The sequence below is a fragment of the Pyxicephalus adspersus genome, chromosome 3, assembly GCF_032062135.1.
Source record: "Pyxicephalus adspersus chromosome 3, UCB_Pads_2.0, whole genome shotgun sequence".
Lineage (NCBI taxonomy): Eukaryota > Metazoa > Chordata > Amphibia > Anura > Pyxicephalidae > Pyxicephalus > Pyxicephalus adspersus.
In genome coordinates, this window is record NC_092860.1 from 152,869,361 (window position 1) to 152,884,661 (window position 15,301).

A 15,301-nucleotide genomic window follows, 5' to 3' on the forward strand; every position below is an offset into this window, starting at 1 on the left:
ACTGTAAGGTCTGGGAAAATGTGGAATCGGCTCCCTCAGGAAGAAGTTTCAGCAACTACTATAGATTGCTTTAAGAAAAAGCTGGATGTTTTTCTAGAAGCACAGAATAATTTTAGGTTTATTCATATGTTTATTGTTGTTTTCTCACTTCCTAATTGTACAACAAATTCTTTGAGGCCATTATTATTTGTCAGTTTGAGGTAAGTTTTTTAGTTATCAACTACCAACAAACATAATTACCAAGATATTTACAATAAGATGTGTTGTTAGATAATGTAAAGTGTTCACTGCTTTCAGAGAATCATACTCAAGGTAAGTAAACCTAATAATGAAATGTCTTGTATTTACCCTATCAACATATTTAACAATGATCATATGTCACAAACTACATGAGGTTCATTAGAAAGCATAAAATGTTGGAGCTGATTTATTTAGGCTCTCCAAGGCTGGAGAAGATAGATTTCATTAGTCAACCAAACCTGGAATGGATCTGGTCTAGAATTAAAAACATTTGCTAACAAATAACAGCAGAAATCCATTCATGTTTTGCTGGATCACTCAAGTTCACTGATGAAAGTGTATCTCCTCAAGCCTTAGAGAGCCTTATTAAATCAAGCCCTTTGTACACTAAGGATTAGCAATGGTGTTCGATTTTATGTCAGATTCGACCCAAACAACAGACATTTAACAAGGATCAAATATATCAGAGTGTGTCTGATGTGTGGTGGTTAGATTCAGCACAGAGCTGTATGCTATAACTGTCATTGTGACAGCATTCCTGGTTTGCTGACCAGGTACCCTGAGCTAAAAATCTTTGATTCTATGGCAGCATATCTCTCTTATCCAAAAAAGATCCCCTGGAATCTTAAAAAAAAAAAACAGAATGAAGGCAAAGAGTATCTATTCCTCACTTCTCTTTTGTAAAAAGCAGACCCCCGCAACAATGGTCCGTGTAGGGAAGAGGCTCTCTATGCACGGGGTGTCTGTGGGTATGGGGTTTATTTGTAATCTGCAGGTCCCCAAAATGTCTCACACTTCACCCTGGGAAATAAGTACAGGGTACATTGTACTCATGGCCTATTTTCTGAAAGGGTTAAAAATCCCTTGAAAAAATTACAACACAGAAATGATCAAAAACTTCTTTATTGTCCTTTTCTTATCTAATACTTACCTCACAGGATCTTTCGCTGTGGTGTGCGATGTTTGCCAATGATCTATTCATCCATAGTGATCTATCATGTCCCTCGCTGAGGATTCATCATACGAGCCCCTCTCAGGTCGACTCCAGCGGATGGAGCACAAGGATGTACCTTCATGGAACAAATCAGGTGATCGCTGGACAGAGAATCTTCATTTGATATCAGAATATTACTAGATGGAAATTTTTTGATGGAACATCATAATGGATAATCAGTGTGGGACATGACAGACCACTAAGGATAGTGTGAATGTATATAAGATTTATATAGCCACAAGTAAAGTGAGAATTAACTCAACCAATATTATGCTGTTTCAAAATGACTAACTCAGCTATTTGTGTTCTTTACTTTCTCTTCCCGGAGGCGTCTTGGCCTTGCACCTCGTCAAGTGAAACCAGCAGATAAGGAGACCATAGAAACTGTGCAAGTGGAACCAGCAGATAAGGGGACCATAGAAACCGTAACCCCCCCAAGAAAACTAAGGAGAGCGAAATGTGCAGTGGCAGCAAAACAAGTAAAACAATAACTCGTCTTGTCCCCAGGAAAATTGAAGAAAAGACCAGCCCAGAATTGGATGACCAGTGACGCAAGGAACTGAAGAATAAAATATAGACTCTTAGGTTAAAGTTTTCAGAGACTCTCACAGACAGAGGAAGGGACAGTCCCAACCTCTATTGCCATATCTGTTGTGAGTTTCCCACGCGTGAATAAAACCTTGATTCTTTTACTATACCTCAGAAGTTCTGGTGAATAATTGTCAACTTACCATTGACAATTTAATGTCCAAGGACATGGCATGGAATTGTAAAAAGGTAAGTAGTAGTTAAGAAAATAAGAAGGATGAGAATTAATGTGGATTCATTGGGATGCTAATGAGTGAAATTCTAATGCTTGAATATTCTATGCCTATCTCTAGTCCTTACTTTGTATGTTTGAATGGAAGTTTGATTTTAACTTTATCATTATGGTGTAAAATCCAATATGTGTTAAAAAAAAGTATTAGTGTTAATTATTACATTTTTATGGCAAACAGTCCTGGTGGACCATTCTTCCTTTTTTTAAGAACTGCAATATTATTATTCCTTTGTATCAGTGAAAAATAACAATGTTATGCTTTATAAACCTGAGACTGTCACATCCTTTATCTGAGCTCTGACATGAGTGTTAGGATTCTGTGTATCTGTCAGCAATGAGATGCTTGGAAGGAGAGAAACAATTTTATCAAGCCAGTCAGAGATTATGCTATGTTGCCTTGAAAGATCTACTAAAATTCTTTGGGCTGTTATCTTTGTGTGTGACCCCCGGCTTATCTGATAGACAGAACTCTGCTCACCAATGTGAGATCACAATGAGAAATTATACATTTGAGTATAAGTATTCTCAGGAAGGAGACATCATTATAGGAGGAATATTTGCAGCACATTATTCAGTGCACAGGTGGCGTTGGAAGGGAAACTCATTCTACAATCTCATGTGTTCAGCGTAAGTTAGCTATGAAATACAAAGCTGAGGGGAGAGGTTCTGTTCATAGTTAGGGATTACATAAACTTTAAGTTTGATTGTGATTTCTTCTTTGTGTCACTAGTCCTTTATACATACATTGAGGCTTGATGGATCACATTTGCTAAGAATCTAAAGAAATGAAATGTTTAAATGTATACTTTTTGTAATACAATAAATCCAATCTGTACCTCTCTGGCTTTCTACGACATTCAGAAACATCAAGAAACATATTTCCATATATATAGTTTGTTTTTTTAAACTGCTTTATGTTTGCGGGATCTAATGTGTCAACTATGCTTTACAAGACCTATTCAGAATAAAAAACACAGCAAATTTATTTCAGCCCATCCTCATGCAGATAGTACACTTTTTAGGAAGACTAGAAATGAAACTGCTCTAACCTGTTCTGCTTGCTCTCAGTCCTTGGTATATGTTATTGTTAAAAGAAGCATCTTTCCAGCCAACCAGCCACTTTTACAATGTATGGACCCCCCCCCCCCCCCCACACTGCCCCCAACATTCCAATGATATCCACCTATTTCCCACAGTGTTCACAAGAGAGAATATGCCCATCTCCTGGCTTTTATATTTGCTATTAATGAGATAAACCACAATCCGGATATTCTGCCCAATGTCACTCTGGGTTATCACGTGTATGATTCTTGTGGGGATGTGAAGAAAGCTACAAAAGATGTTCTACAAATCTTGTCTGGGCATACAAAGGAAGCTCCAAATTATTCCTGTATGGAGCGGGATAACGTGGCTGGCTTCATCGGAGACCTCAGATCAGATACCACTCTCCAAATGGCTCAGCTGTTGAATCTGTATGGTTACACCCAGGTAAGAGACCCAAATACCAACCTATCATTCACATGTGAAGCTGTTAGTATGTATTTTCTAAGAACCTCTTCATCTACACCAACAGGAGACAAACAAACATGTGGTTCATTACTAGTAAGAAAATAAAAATGCTGTAATAACTTGAACTTTTTTTTTTTAAGGGAGTTGAGATTATTTACTTAATACATTGTATCTCTGGTCACTACAGAAAAGTTTAGAGGTTAAGGCGTCCTTTTGCACAGACTGCAAAAACAGTGAAAGAAAAAAGATGGGCATGCCTGTGACTTTGAATGGGCTAGGACAGAGACAGGAGACAGATGAATTCTTGAGAGAAAGAAGGAGAGAGACAGGACTTTGTTTGTTGTGTATGCCGTTATTATTAGTTTGTTTTTTTTTAATTACTTATATGGCTTGTATTTGTAAGATTTCTCTTTTTTAATTTTCTTGGTCAGTTGTTTTTCTTCAACATTTTGCCTCTGCCTAAATTTCTGCCCCAGGCAGTCTAGATGTGATCTGACTTACCCTCCTCCACTGCCACCAATAACTAACATTGCTAAATAAGGGTTGCTGTCATGTCTCCCAAAAAGAGATCTCTCACTTACACGATAGTGCTGTCCCTGCTTTACCATGGAAATTTGTGGTGTCACTGGGATAGAGAAGACAAGTTCTGCTTAATATTCTGACTGTTCACAAAAACCAGGGTAAATAAATAAAAAGTCCGGCCAAGTTACAACAGTCTAGATAACATCCACCAGATACACTTTCAAAAAACTCACAATTCAAAAATTAGAGACATTTAAATCTAGATTTACAATCCATAATCCTCATGAAAAAAAATAAATATATATATTTTTTAAAATAATGGTATAAATGGTAGAAAATCCTCATTGGAACAACAACTGATTTAAGTTCAATACAAGTCATTCACAAATGCTCTTTTAATGGATAATTCAAATACAGGAATGTTTTATTGTGAGTTATTGCCAAATTCAACAATTTATCTTCTTTCTTCCACCCCTGTCTGTGGCTCTGCTGATTCATACCTTCAACCCATATTGGATCACTAATATCATCTTCTAACTCCTCCACTTGCCCAGACTCACAGTAATCTCTGGGAAGCGGCTCCTCTCTTTCTGTATGCATTTTAACTGCCTCTTCATGAATGGATTTAGGAATGACTGTCCACAATAGCACATGATGCCCTACTATATTGATAATCCTTATTAAAAAAGGGGAGTTTGGCATTCCTGCAAAGAATACCTCCATCCACTTCCTCTGCTTGATTAGGCCTAGAATTAAATGCTGAAATAAATTAATAGCTCATGGTCTGCTTCAAAGAGTTTATTAGATTTAGCAAGGAAGGAAATGAATGGTTGGTTTTTAAATCTCAGTAGAAGTAGACTGAAATGTTTGTTTTTGGAGGTAAGGGAAAAAAAAGGGGGTTTACCAGAGTTGAGTTGTCAACTCTATAACATTGTTAACTTGTTATGGTTGTAAGAGATGGCAGCATAATTTTGAAAAAATAACAACAATTCCTGGATTTGTGCAGTCATGCCCTACATCTTTTAATAATTGGCAAAAAATCTTAGTGACAAGAAGTGACACAATTATTAAATATCTTATCCATAAATTGAGGGGGATAATCATTTTTAGTACTACACCCCTATCTATGTTTTAAAATTTCTTCTTAAGTTTGTTTTTTAGGACTTTCCAGGTAACGTTTACTCAATTTATGTCAAAATACAAGGTTAATTCTATTGCATACACATTAAAAAATTTTTAGGATTCATTGTTGAATTCTTTATTAGATTGAAGCAAAGTTGAATACACATTTCTGTCCTTAAAGTGTTTTGCCATCAGGCTTCTTCAAACAGTGATATAAACTTTCAACATCATCTTTCATCTTTCATTCATGTCATCTATAAGACATCATACATCAAAACCAAAAACCAAGACCAAAACCAAAAAACAATACAAAATAATACCAGAAAATCAAATAAAAAACAAAAAACAAAAAAAAAAACAAGAAAAGAAAAGAAAAAAATATACCCAGTTAAAGTAGGTAATAAAACAGGTAATGTCAAAATTTGTTCAGTCAAAACATTTGCACCTACATGTTCTTCAAAATTCTGAATAATCATCTGTTTCAAAAATCTTCTAACCTTTAAAGATTGGCATCTTTCAAATAACAAATTTCTAGATCAAGCTTCAAATTTTGTCAAAACCATCACCTTACTAGAAGTGTTATTCACCATATAGTGTAAGTAAAATAATAAAATGTAGATATTAATTAATAATCACAGGAAAGGGTCTCAACACTCAGTTCAAGTACGTCAAATAGCAACCTGAGAACAATATCAAATTATAATACAGGTTAGAGGTACAAGTTACAGTTTTCACAAAAATCTGAAATTTTACTATATCACTAACAACTTATTCCTAATTTACTTTTCATTATATATCTTCTATGCCACAGCCACAAATGCCACGACAGACACTAAATTCATGTAAGCCTCTAGCTAACTAAATCTAACTAAATAGGTTATTCCAATCCATTATAGCGATACATTTTATTAACTATTTCCTCTTTTCCATGATGTTGAATTCGAATTTACCAATTGTCCTTCGTGACAATAAATGCATGTCAGCATGTATTTGTACATAGGGATATAATTATAATAATAATATATAATCCATGATAACTTTCTATTAGCTTTATAAATTATCTTTTCTTTCTCTTGATATAACATTTCAATTCAACAACAATCAGTTACCTGGAAAGTCTACAAACAAACTTAATAGGAAATTATGGAACAATTCATAAACAATATTGAGAAAATCTCAGATACTTAATTTTTTACTGATAAAATGTACAATGGTTAACAATGACCCCTTCAAGGTTGTCCCCTTCCCTTACTCATTAGCTTATTGGTGCAATAAGATCTAGCCTGTCTTGTAAATTCAATTTTGTAGCTGAATATGGGCTTTGTTTAAGTATAGTCAAACAGAACCAAATGTACAGATTTCATTTTCAGTCCAAATTTTAACATCAACAAGCTACAACCAAAATTACTGTGGAAGTCCTTAGAAAGGTGAGTCCTTAGCTCACTCGGAATGAGTAGTGGTAGAAAAGGATCCAATTGTTGCATAAGATTGTCGATATGATTTTGGAAAAGTCCTGCACATCATGTAGATTCAGCAGAAATAGAGGAATGTGAGAGTCCAGTGGCAGTTTGGCTGTTTTTTATCTCCAGATCGCCAATAAAATGTTTGTTCTCATTTGGAGAAAAATAATAACTTTCATTAAGTAAACTAGTAAAGTACAGGTGAGCCCAGCTGAAGTCAGGGAAGTATCCAGGCATACTTTTTGACCAGAAGGTCTAAGATTTAGTTGCCATTTGCTCCTGATTTGAGTAGGGCATCCAATGTAACAATAAGCCCTAAGTACTTTCATCAGTATCTTGGGAACTTAGCTGAAGAAGTGGGAAAAATAGTCAAGCATGCCTCCCTCCAATTATACTAGATATTTGGGGTTCTATCTACTGTCCCTTCTGTTCATAGTGGACACAAAGACCTTGATTCTTTCAGGAACCGTTATGAGCAGACAAGTTGCATGAGCTGGTAATGGGGAGAAGAAGGAACAGGAGGAACAAAACATTGCTGAAATTATTGAGCCAGTCGCTGATGCTGAGAATTCTTCTTAGAACATTCTTGGAAGCAAATGTCACATTGCCAAGGAAATCAGGTCATTAGGAGATAGGGGAATCTTGCAGCCAAAAAATGTATTGGTATCACACCCTCCTAGGCCTGAATATGCAGCATCAAAGCTGAAACTAAGCCATGTATTGACTCTTTCAGCTCTAGAATGCTGAAGTTGTAGAAAGTGGCACAAGCTAGATATTTGAAGGATCTTCTAAGAAGACTCAGGGTGACATTGATTTTGTTGGTAATTGTGTCCTATCTCTTACAGTGTAGAGAAACCCAGGCCAAATCCTTTTTATAAAGCGTGGAGACTTTAAAAGCTAAAAGCATTATCTGTAGGGAAGTACAGCTAGAGCTTGAAGTAAATATGGATCTGGTTATGGATCTGGTTAACCAAACCATGACAACTACTGAGTTCCCTAGAGGAGTGAAGCTGTGTGGAAGCCACTGGAGAAGAAGAAGGCTGTGTTTAAACATTGTAACTGGCTTTAAGGCTCAGCTGTAGATGCTGAACCAATATTGCGCATTCTAGTGACAGAGGTATATAGTTTACTAAAACAGTTAGTGCATAGTTGGCAATAGTCCTCCCAAAAAACTTTATCCTAGGGCAGGGGTCAGCAACCTTTACTATCAAAAGAGCCATTTTGCCTCCTCTTCCACTAAAGAAAAATAGTCTGGAGCCGCAAAACATAACACAGTTTATAAACTTTTAAAAGTTTTAATATTTTTTTAATTTTACCTGTTACAACAAGTGTGCATGTGTAGGCCTACTTTGAAATAAATTAAACACTGAACTATGCCCCTAGAAGCCTCCAGCTTCTAACGTATCATCCTGTTACATAGCTGGAGGCTTCTAACGTAACGGTAGATTTTTTTGATGGGCAGAGTTCTTTATGTTCTGACGATGCCTTAGCGATGAAATTTTAAGGGGTGTTAGCCACAGGTGTCCCTCATTTTCAGCTTTAATTTTGTTCACCTGTACCCCCCAATCTTGAGTAATTGGGGTTCAGGTGCTAGAAGCCTCCAGCAATGTGTAACAGGGTAGATTATTTTGATGGGCAGAGTTCCTATTTTCTGACGATGCCTCAGCGATTCAATTGTAGGTGGTGTTAGCCATAAGGGTCCCCCACTTGCACCTCTATTTTGGTCACCTGTACCGCCTCTCGCCCGTTCCAGAGAAATTGGGGTTCAGATGCTAGATGCTTCCAGCAATGTGTAACAGGGTAGATTTTTTTTTATGAATTTTTAGGAGGTGTCCCGTACTTGCACCTACATTTTTGGTTTTGTACATCTCCCCATTCCAGAGGAATTGGGGTTCAAAGGAGGGGGATGTCATTGTACACACCCATTTGTACACGTCCCGTGGTAGATTTATTTCACTGGTAGATTTTTTTTCATTAGAACACCGGATAGGGAATCCCCCTCCTCCACAGTGTCTTGGGAGGAAGGGGATCCCCCATCAGAGATCTCCCCGCGACAGCCGAAGGGAGCCACAACAAGGAGGCTGAAGAGCCGCATGCGGCTCTGGAGCCGCAGGTTGCAGACCCCTGTCCTAGGGCAATCCCAGAGAGCATGGTGAAATTCTGACTTCCTGCATCACACATGGAAGAAAACACACTGGAAGAAAACACTCATGAGAAATGCTTGCAAGATACACAAGCTACATACGATCACAATTGTATATAAATGAAAATTGCTGATATCAGTTAAGGGTATAATGAGGTTCTCTTTTCAAAGGACAAAGTTCAAGTTTAATTCTAAACCAGGTGGCAAGATACCCGAAGGAGGCCTCATTACATGCTGCAAACTGACACAGATGTCATGCGCTTATAATGTTCTGAATCATGTGGATCCCATCATACTTTTCTCCCCATCATTGTGAGTACTCAATCTCAACGAGACATTTTTCTGCACTGGTCAACAAGTATTCATTGGTCTCAATCGATCCCCTGAAGAAGCCACACGGCAAAATCTGTCGGAACAAGAGACACATATCTTTGACCTCTACCGGTGATACCTAGTTAGGGATCCTATATGTTTAGTCATTGGTCTACTAAACAGTCTGAAAATTGTCTCTCTAACAGACCAGGGTCATCAATTACCCCTTATCATTTAGTTTTGTGTCTCCAGGTGTCATCACCATATACCCCTGAAGTTGTCCAAGTGGTGAAACGCATTGGGTCCTAAAGACTTAACGGTTCAACAAATTTTGCTAGGCGATTGTATGTAAAGTATGTCAAACCCCACCTCATAAAGCCTGATTGGGCTGGTGGTCATATTCAATGTTTGTTTAATTATGTATGAATCATGCTATAAATACATAATTACTTTTTTTCTAAAAAACTCTGGCCTTAAAATCCTGTCTTTTCTTTTCCAAGAGATTTAACTATCTTTAAAAAACCCCAGGGGTTGCCACCCTGTATATTTTTCTACGAAAAAAAGGTAGAATAAGAGAGAATTTTTTTTTAAGACGTTTAAACTACCAGTAAACTCTCGCCTCACCCTTACAGTAAAGGAAGCGTACCATTTACTGACAAACTATTACTGTCAGATCAACAATTGACTAGATTCAGCTCTTCTTTCCCCAGCATTGAAAATGCGAAAGGACATTAGAGTTATTTGAATCTGTACTATGTATTATGTTTGTCAATTTATTTGCACTCATTTTTTGTTGTTGCCTTATTTTGAATAACCTGGGCACACAGGAAATGAGTTGAATGATGTTGGTTAACAGACTGAATATTTATATTGGAAAATCTTTGGATTTGTTAGTTTATATTTTAATGGGCAAATGTTAGGAGACCTTATTGGTCTCCTAACATTGGGGGATGTGGGGATGTGGGGAGGTAGACATTGACTCCTATTATAGCAGAGATAAGTGCATAGGGGGTTGAAAAATGGATGTAGTGTCCTGACACGTTTCGCCTATATTGGCTTCTTTTAAACATTGAAATATGACTAAAATAAAATAAGCGAGTAAGTGATAAAATACATAAAAACTAGTCAGGCATTTCAACTGTCAAATTACATTAGCTATCTGGGAAGATGTTTAAAAGGTCAAACCTCTATAAATAACGAATGCACATCCCTTTAGATTTAGAAAAGAAACAAAAGAGGGGGGGGGTTCAAAAACCCGGGACTTTAAATGCATTCAGAAATGAACTGGTTTTTATTTTTACAAAAAAATCCAAATACATACAAATTTTATTCAATAACAATATTAAAATCTCTTAAAAACAATGTAGGTATATACATATACAGGTATAAACTCAGGCTGAATAAATTCAACACGTTTCTCGGATCAAATAGTCCGCTTCTTCAGGAAATACCCAGCCTACAAATACAAACATTTTATACATTATTCTCAAAGGAATAATGATTATAGTGTATTAAGTAGTACAGGAATGGAGGACATAGGATGAGTAAGTGTAAGAAGAATATCATTTGTGAATGCACTATTCTTTGTTACCTATGCACAAGCCTGAGATCTCATTATTCTCTCTAATTTGAATCAAATGGGGTTCCAAAGCTAAGACAAAAATCAAGGGCGACAGTGGGCAACCCGGTCTGGTGCCATTGTTTATTGAAACAGGTGTTGAAAGAAGGCCATTTATTCTGACCTTTGCTGAAAGTTTAGAGTATAATGAAAGTATTCAGGGACGCATTTTGGGGAGAACTCCTATGGAGTCCAAGACATCCGCCATATAATCCCATGCCAACTTATCGAATGCTTTTTCAGCATCCGTAGAAGAAAAAGCATTGATGGTTTGATTTCTGAGCCCATTGTGCTAGATTAAGAGCTTTGGTGGTATTGTCTCTAGACTCCCTACCGGGGATAAATACAACTTGATCTAAATTTTTCAGAGATGGAATAAGTGTAATAAGTTGGTTAGCCAGTATCAGGCAATGATATTGGCCTATAGTTACTACAGGAACATGCACCTTTGCCTTCTTTATAAATTACTGCAAATATTTATCACTGATCAAACTATCTGAACCGAGGCTTTTAAGCTATACTTACCTAAAAAGGTAGGTATGGCTATCTGCCTGTCAATCAGTTCCCTTCAGGTTGTTGGGGAGGTTTTATGTTGTAGAGTTGTGTGTAAAATGCTTGGAATTGTTTGGCTCATCCGATTTTAGGTATATTTGACCATGTTTATCTCTAATTTTTATTAGCATGTTCATAAAAGAACTTTGAAGATAGTGCATATGCACGTTAATCCTGTGCAAAGAGTAACTCTTTCAGCTTTTGTCTCAAATCTGTTAGTTCTGTTAGAATTTTTTTCTGCCTGTGTACACTTATGAACTAACTCTAAATTCTGGATTTTGTTCATCAGTGAGGAAATTTCTTGTTTGTTTTTTTTTAATTTCATGGTTAATTTCAGAAAAGTACCTTTAATTACACTTTTGTGGGCTGCCCATATAATGGCAGGATCGGTGTTAGGGTTAGCATTAAGTGCAAAGTATTCTTCTAGTTTTGCCTTAACGTCATTCATTACTGCAATATCACCGAGCAGGGATGGGTTAAGTCTCCAGATCTTTTGTCTCGGGGAACATTCTGGTAGACAGGTGGTGAATGTAATCGGGGCCTGATCAGAAATGGTTATTTGTTCTATAGACGCTTTGGAGAGGTTTGTAAGATCTCTCTGAGATATGAAAAAAAAAATAATCCAAATGTGAGTAATAATTATGGGGATGGGAGAAGAATGTATAATCTTTAGTATTTGGATAGATTGTAAGCCATGTGACATGTAACATGAGGGCAGAAAGGGAAGCTTTGATGGAAGGGAGTGCTTTAAAAGTTAAAGTTGCACTACCCATAGAAGGGTTCAGCAGTGGGTTAGGGGGGACATTAAAATCGCCACCTAGTATAAGCATGCCTTTAGCAAAGCCTTGGAAAATTCTTGAAATGTATTGGAAAAAACTTGTGCTTGAGATATGTTAGGGCTATAGATGTTAGAGTTATAGTTTTAGATGAAGAGTAACTGGCCTATGATCAAGATTACCCCTAAAAATAGGATAGCGGCCCTCAGGGTCCGGGATCTGTTCTTCCAACTTAAAATGCACTTGCTTGGAGAATAAAATGGAAACACCTTTGGACTTTGAAAAAGGCTGGTTGCCGTTGGGTAGTTGTTAGAAGTTAATTACTGAATTCTTTGGTTTCTAAAGTGAGTCTCTTGGAGGAATACTTTCTGAGACTTGTACCTACTAACCATATGCAAAATTGAACATCTTTTTTTCAGGTGTATTAAGGCCTTTGGCATTTAGGGAAAAAAACTTCCATGACCTGGTTGTGTAACCATATGCAAAATTGAACATCTTTTTTCAGGTGTATTAAGGCCTTTGGCATTTAGGGAAAAAAACTTCCATGACCTGGTTGTGTTTGTTGGATAAGTGGACCAATTCAAATTTGTGAGAGGAAACATTGTGAATGCCACAAAAACAAGATCTCCTTAAAAAAAGAACAAGAAACTGTAAACTGCTAATATTGGAATAAAAATTTAGTTTCCATGATAGATAGGTTGACAAGTCATTGTTTAACCAATCCCTTATAGGAATCAGGAAATAAAGAATAAGAGAAATCTGGAGTGGGTGTGTATAAACACTCACTTACCTAGACAAAACTGGATGTGGTCAGTCGAACAAATTAATCTCCAACTGTGGGGGGTGGATATGAGTGTTACAACTTTCAATGGGGATAAGAACGACATGCCAGAGTGAACTCAACAAACAAAAAAAAAAGTGGGTCATTTTAACAATATCGGGACTCAGCGTATATTCTGTTTGTAGATCAAATTAGTATGTGTTTAAGAATGAACATGTATATGTGAATGGTATATGCTTTTTCAGGTTAGGTTTTAAGGATTAGTGCATCCTTAAAACCTATAATATGTTTTCATATAGTTTGACAAAACATTTAGTGCTGAGTGTCAGCCAATGCTGAAAAAGAAAACCAAGGGTAGTGGTATACCTTATCTATGTATCTCGTTTTCAATCAAACCTCAACAAAAGACTGTTGAAAACTAGTATTATCAGAATATGGTGAATATCAACTATTAATATTTGTCAGGGTAAGTATTGATCAGGAGATGCCGTCTTACATGATGTCACTGGTGAGGCTTGTTTAGATAAGGTTCATCCTATTAATACATTAAACTAAACCAAATATATGAAATGCAAGAACAATTGAATTTTGTGTCAATGGTCCCTTCTGGAAACATTACTACTTATCAGGAAAACAGGATTATCTTCTAGGACCTCTTCTGGGACTCTAACTCAGATCTTGACCATATCTTCTGGGCTCTGGTTCTTGTTCTTGTGGTGGGTGACCTTGAGTAGGAACAGAGAACTCTGAGAACCATTCAGGTAAATTGACATCCGGTAAACGCAGTTGTTGAAGAAATCTCGGCAAGTCCTCTGGAGTACGAAGGTTGTAGGATCTGCCATCCATAGTGGTGGAAAGACAAAATGGAAACCTCCATCGATAGGATATGCAACGTTCTCTGAAGACGTGAAGTAGAGGTCAGAGTGCCCTTCGTTGTTAAATTTCAGATCCATTATAAATAATACGATCTTTAGAACGTGCTTGCCCCATTATTTCCTCCTTCAGGGGAAAGTTCATTAGACGGCAAATGACATCTTTTGGTGGATCACCTTCTCCACTTATAGCACGTAGCACTCTGCGGACTCTTTCCTATTCAATTGGAGATTCTGGTGGCTGGTCTAATAGATCATTGAATATTGATTGTAATGTGAATGACTATTGGTCTGGTTCTATTGCTTCAGGCAGGCCTCTAATGTGGATATTTTTGCGTCTGCCTCTGTTATCAAGATGCTCTATATGACGACACATTGCAATGAATTGAGTGATGGCTCGTAATAGTGTGTATTTCTTGGATATCAGGGTCCTTGTTGGCACAGGCTTGTTCTACATCCAAGAGTCTGGCAGCAATTGAACGTATATCTTCTTTTAAATCAGAGATAGCTGCCGTTAGGGTGTTTTTGAGATCAGAGGCTAATGTCCGTTAGGGGGTTGAGGTCAGTGCATTGAGGAAGTTGACTCATGTAGGTCAACATTGGTTCAGTAGAAAGGGAGGCAGATAATGGTGCTTGAGCTCCTCTGACATCACCATCTTGGGATGGGGAGATCTTGTACTGTCTTGTGATTAAGACTTAAACATGTCAGGTAAGTTGTGTCCTGGTTGAGGAGGTGAATTGTTTCCAGAAGATCAAATTCGGCCAATTTTCCCAATTTTAGTAAAAAAAATCTCTCTCTCTCTCTCTCTCGCTCTCTCTCTCTCTATATATATATATAAAAGCAGAGTTCCCTCGGGTTGTCTATTCCGCTTTTAAAATGCCATCATGATGATTTTTAAGCCGGTATAAAAATGCACAGGAAAAGGTATAGGAGCTCTACTGCAAGTCACCAGTATGTATGATAATTTATCTTGGTAGATCTTATGTTTCCACTTAGAAGTAATTATTGAAAATTTGTATTCTTAAATGGTACAGAGATTGGGGGAAATATAGACTTCTTCTTGATTGTTATAAATAAACTGTAAATCCTGCAGGAATCTTGTAAATCTTGAGGGTAAGAAGGAATACAGGACTCACCAGTGCCAGTATAAAAGTGAAAATTAGATTTAAATCAGCGATCTATCCAGCTGATGTGTGTCCAGAGAGTTCACATGTGTCCCCTGGTTTATATTTTGCTGTCTCCCTGAATACATAGTAACAACCTCCTGGTCCCAGTTTTCAAGATGGCCACCACAGCTCTTTGCCAGCAAGCACTCGCAAAAAGATTTATATAGTAACATATTTGTTTTCCATTAACGGCTTTTTTTTTGCCCTCCGCTGGACGGTAGGCTCGGTATTGATTGCAGTAGAACCTCCAGCAAGTGTCCATCCCTATTTAGTTGCATCCTCCCACTGCATTGATGATTGGCGGTTTATCCCCTGTTGGGAAAGGCTGTACTGCCCCATTAGCAAGGGACCAGCAACATGTGGAGGTCTGAGATGTCTGATCAGTCTGCCCCCAGATGTTGAAAGGTGCCTCT

At 37.3% G+C, this 15,301-nt stretch overlaps 1 protein-coding gene across 1 annotated transcript in view; it reads left to right on the forward strand.

Annotated features, from left to right (window-relative positions):
* The window catches only part of LOC140327541 (vomeronasal type-2 receptor 26-like), a 49,209-nt gene that overhangs the window by 18,372 nt on the left and 15,536 nt on the right, over window positions 1–15,301 (forward strand). The window contains exon 2 of the mRNA XM_072406931.1: window positions 3,251–3,542. Within this exon, the coding sequence (XP_072263032.1) occupies window positions 3,251–3,542 (292 nt within the window). The remainder of the gene's footprint in view (window positions 1–3,250; window positions 3,543–15,301) is intronic.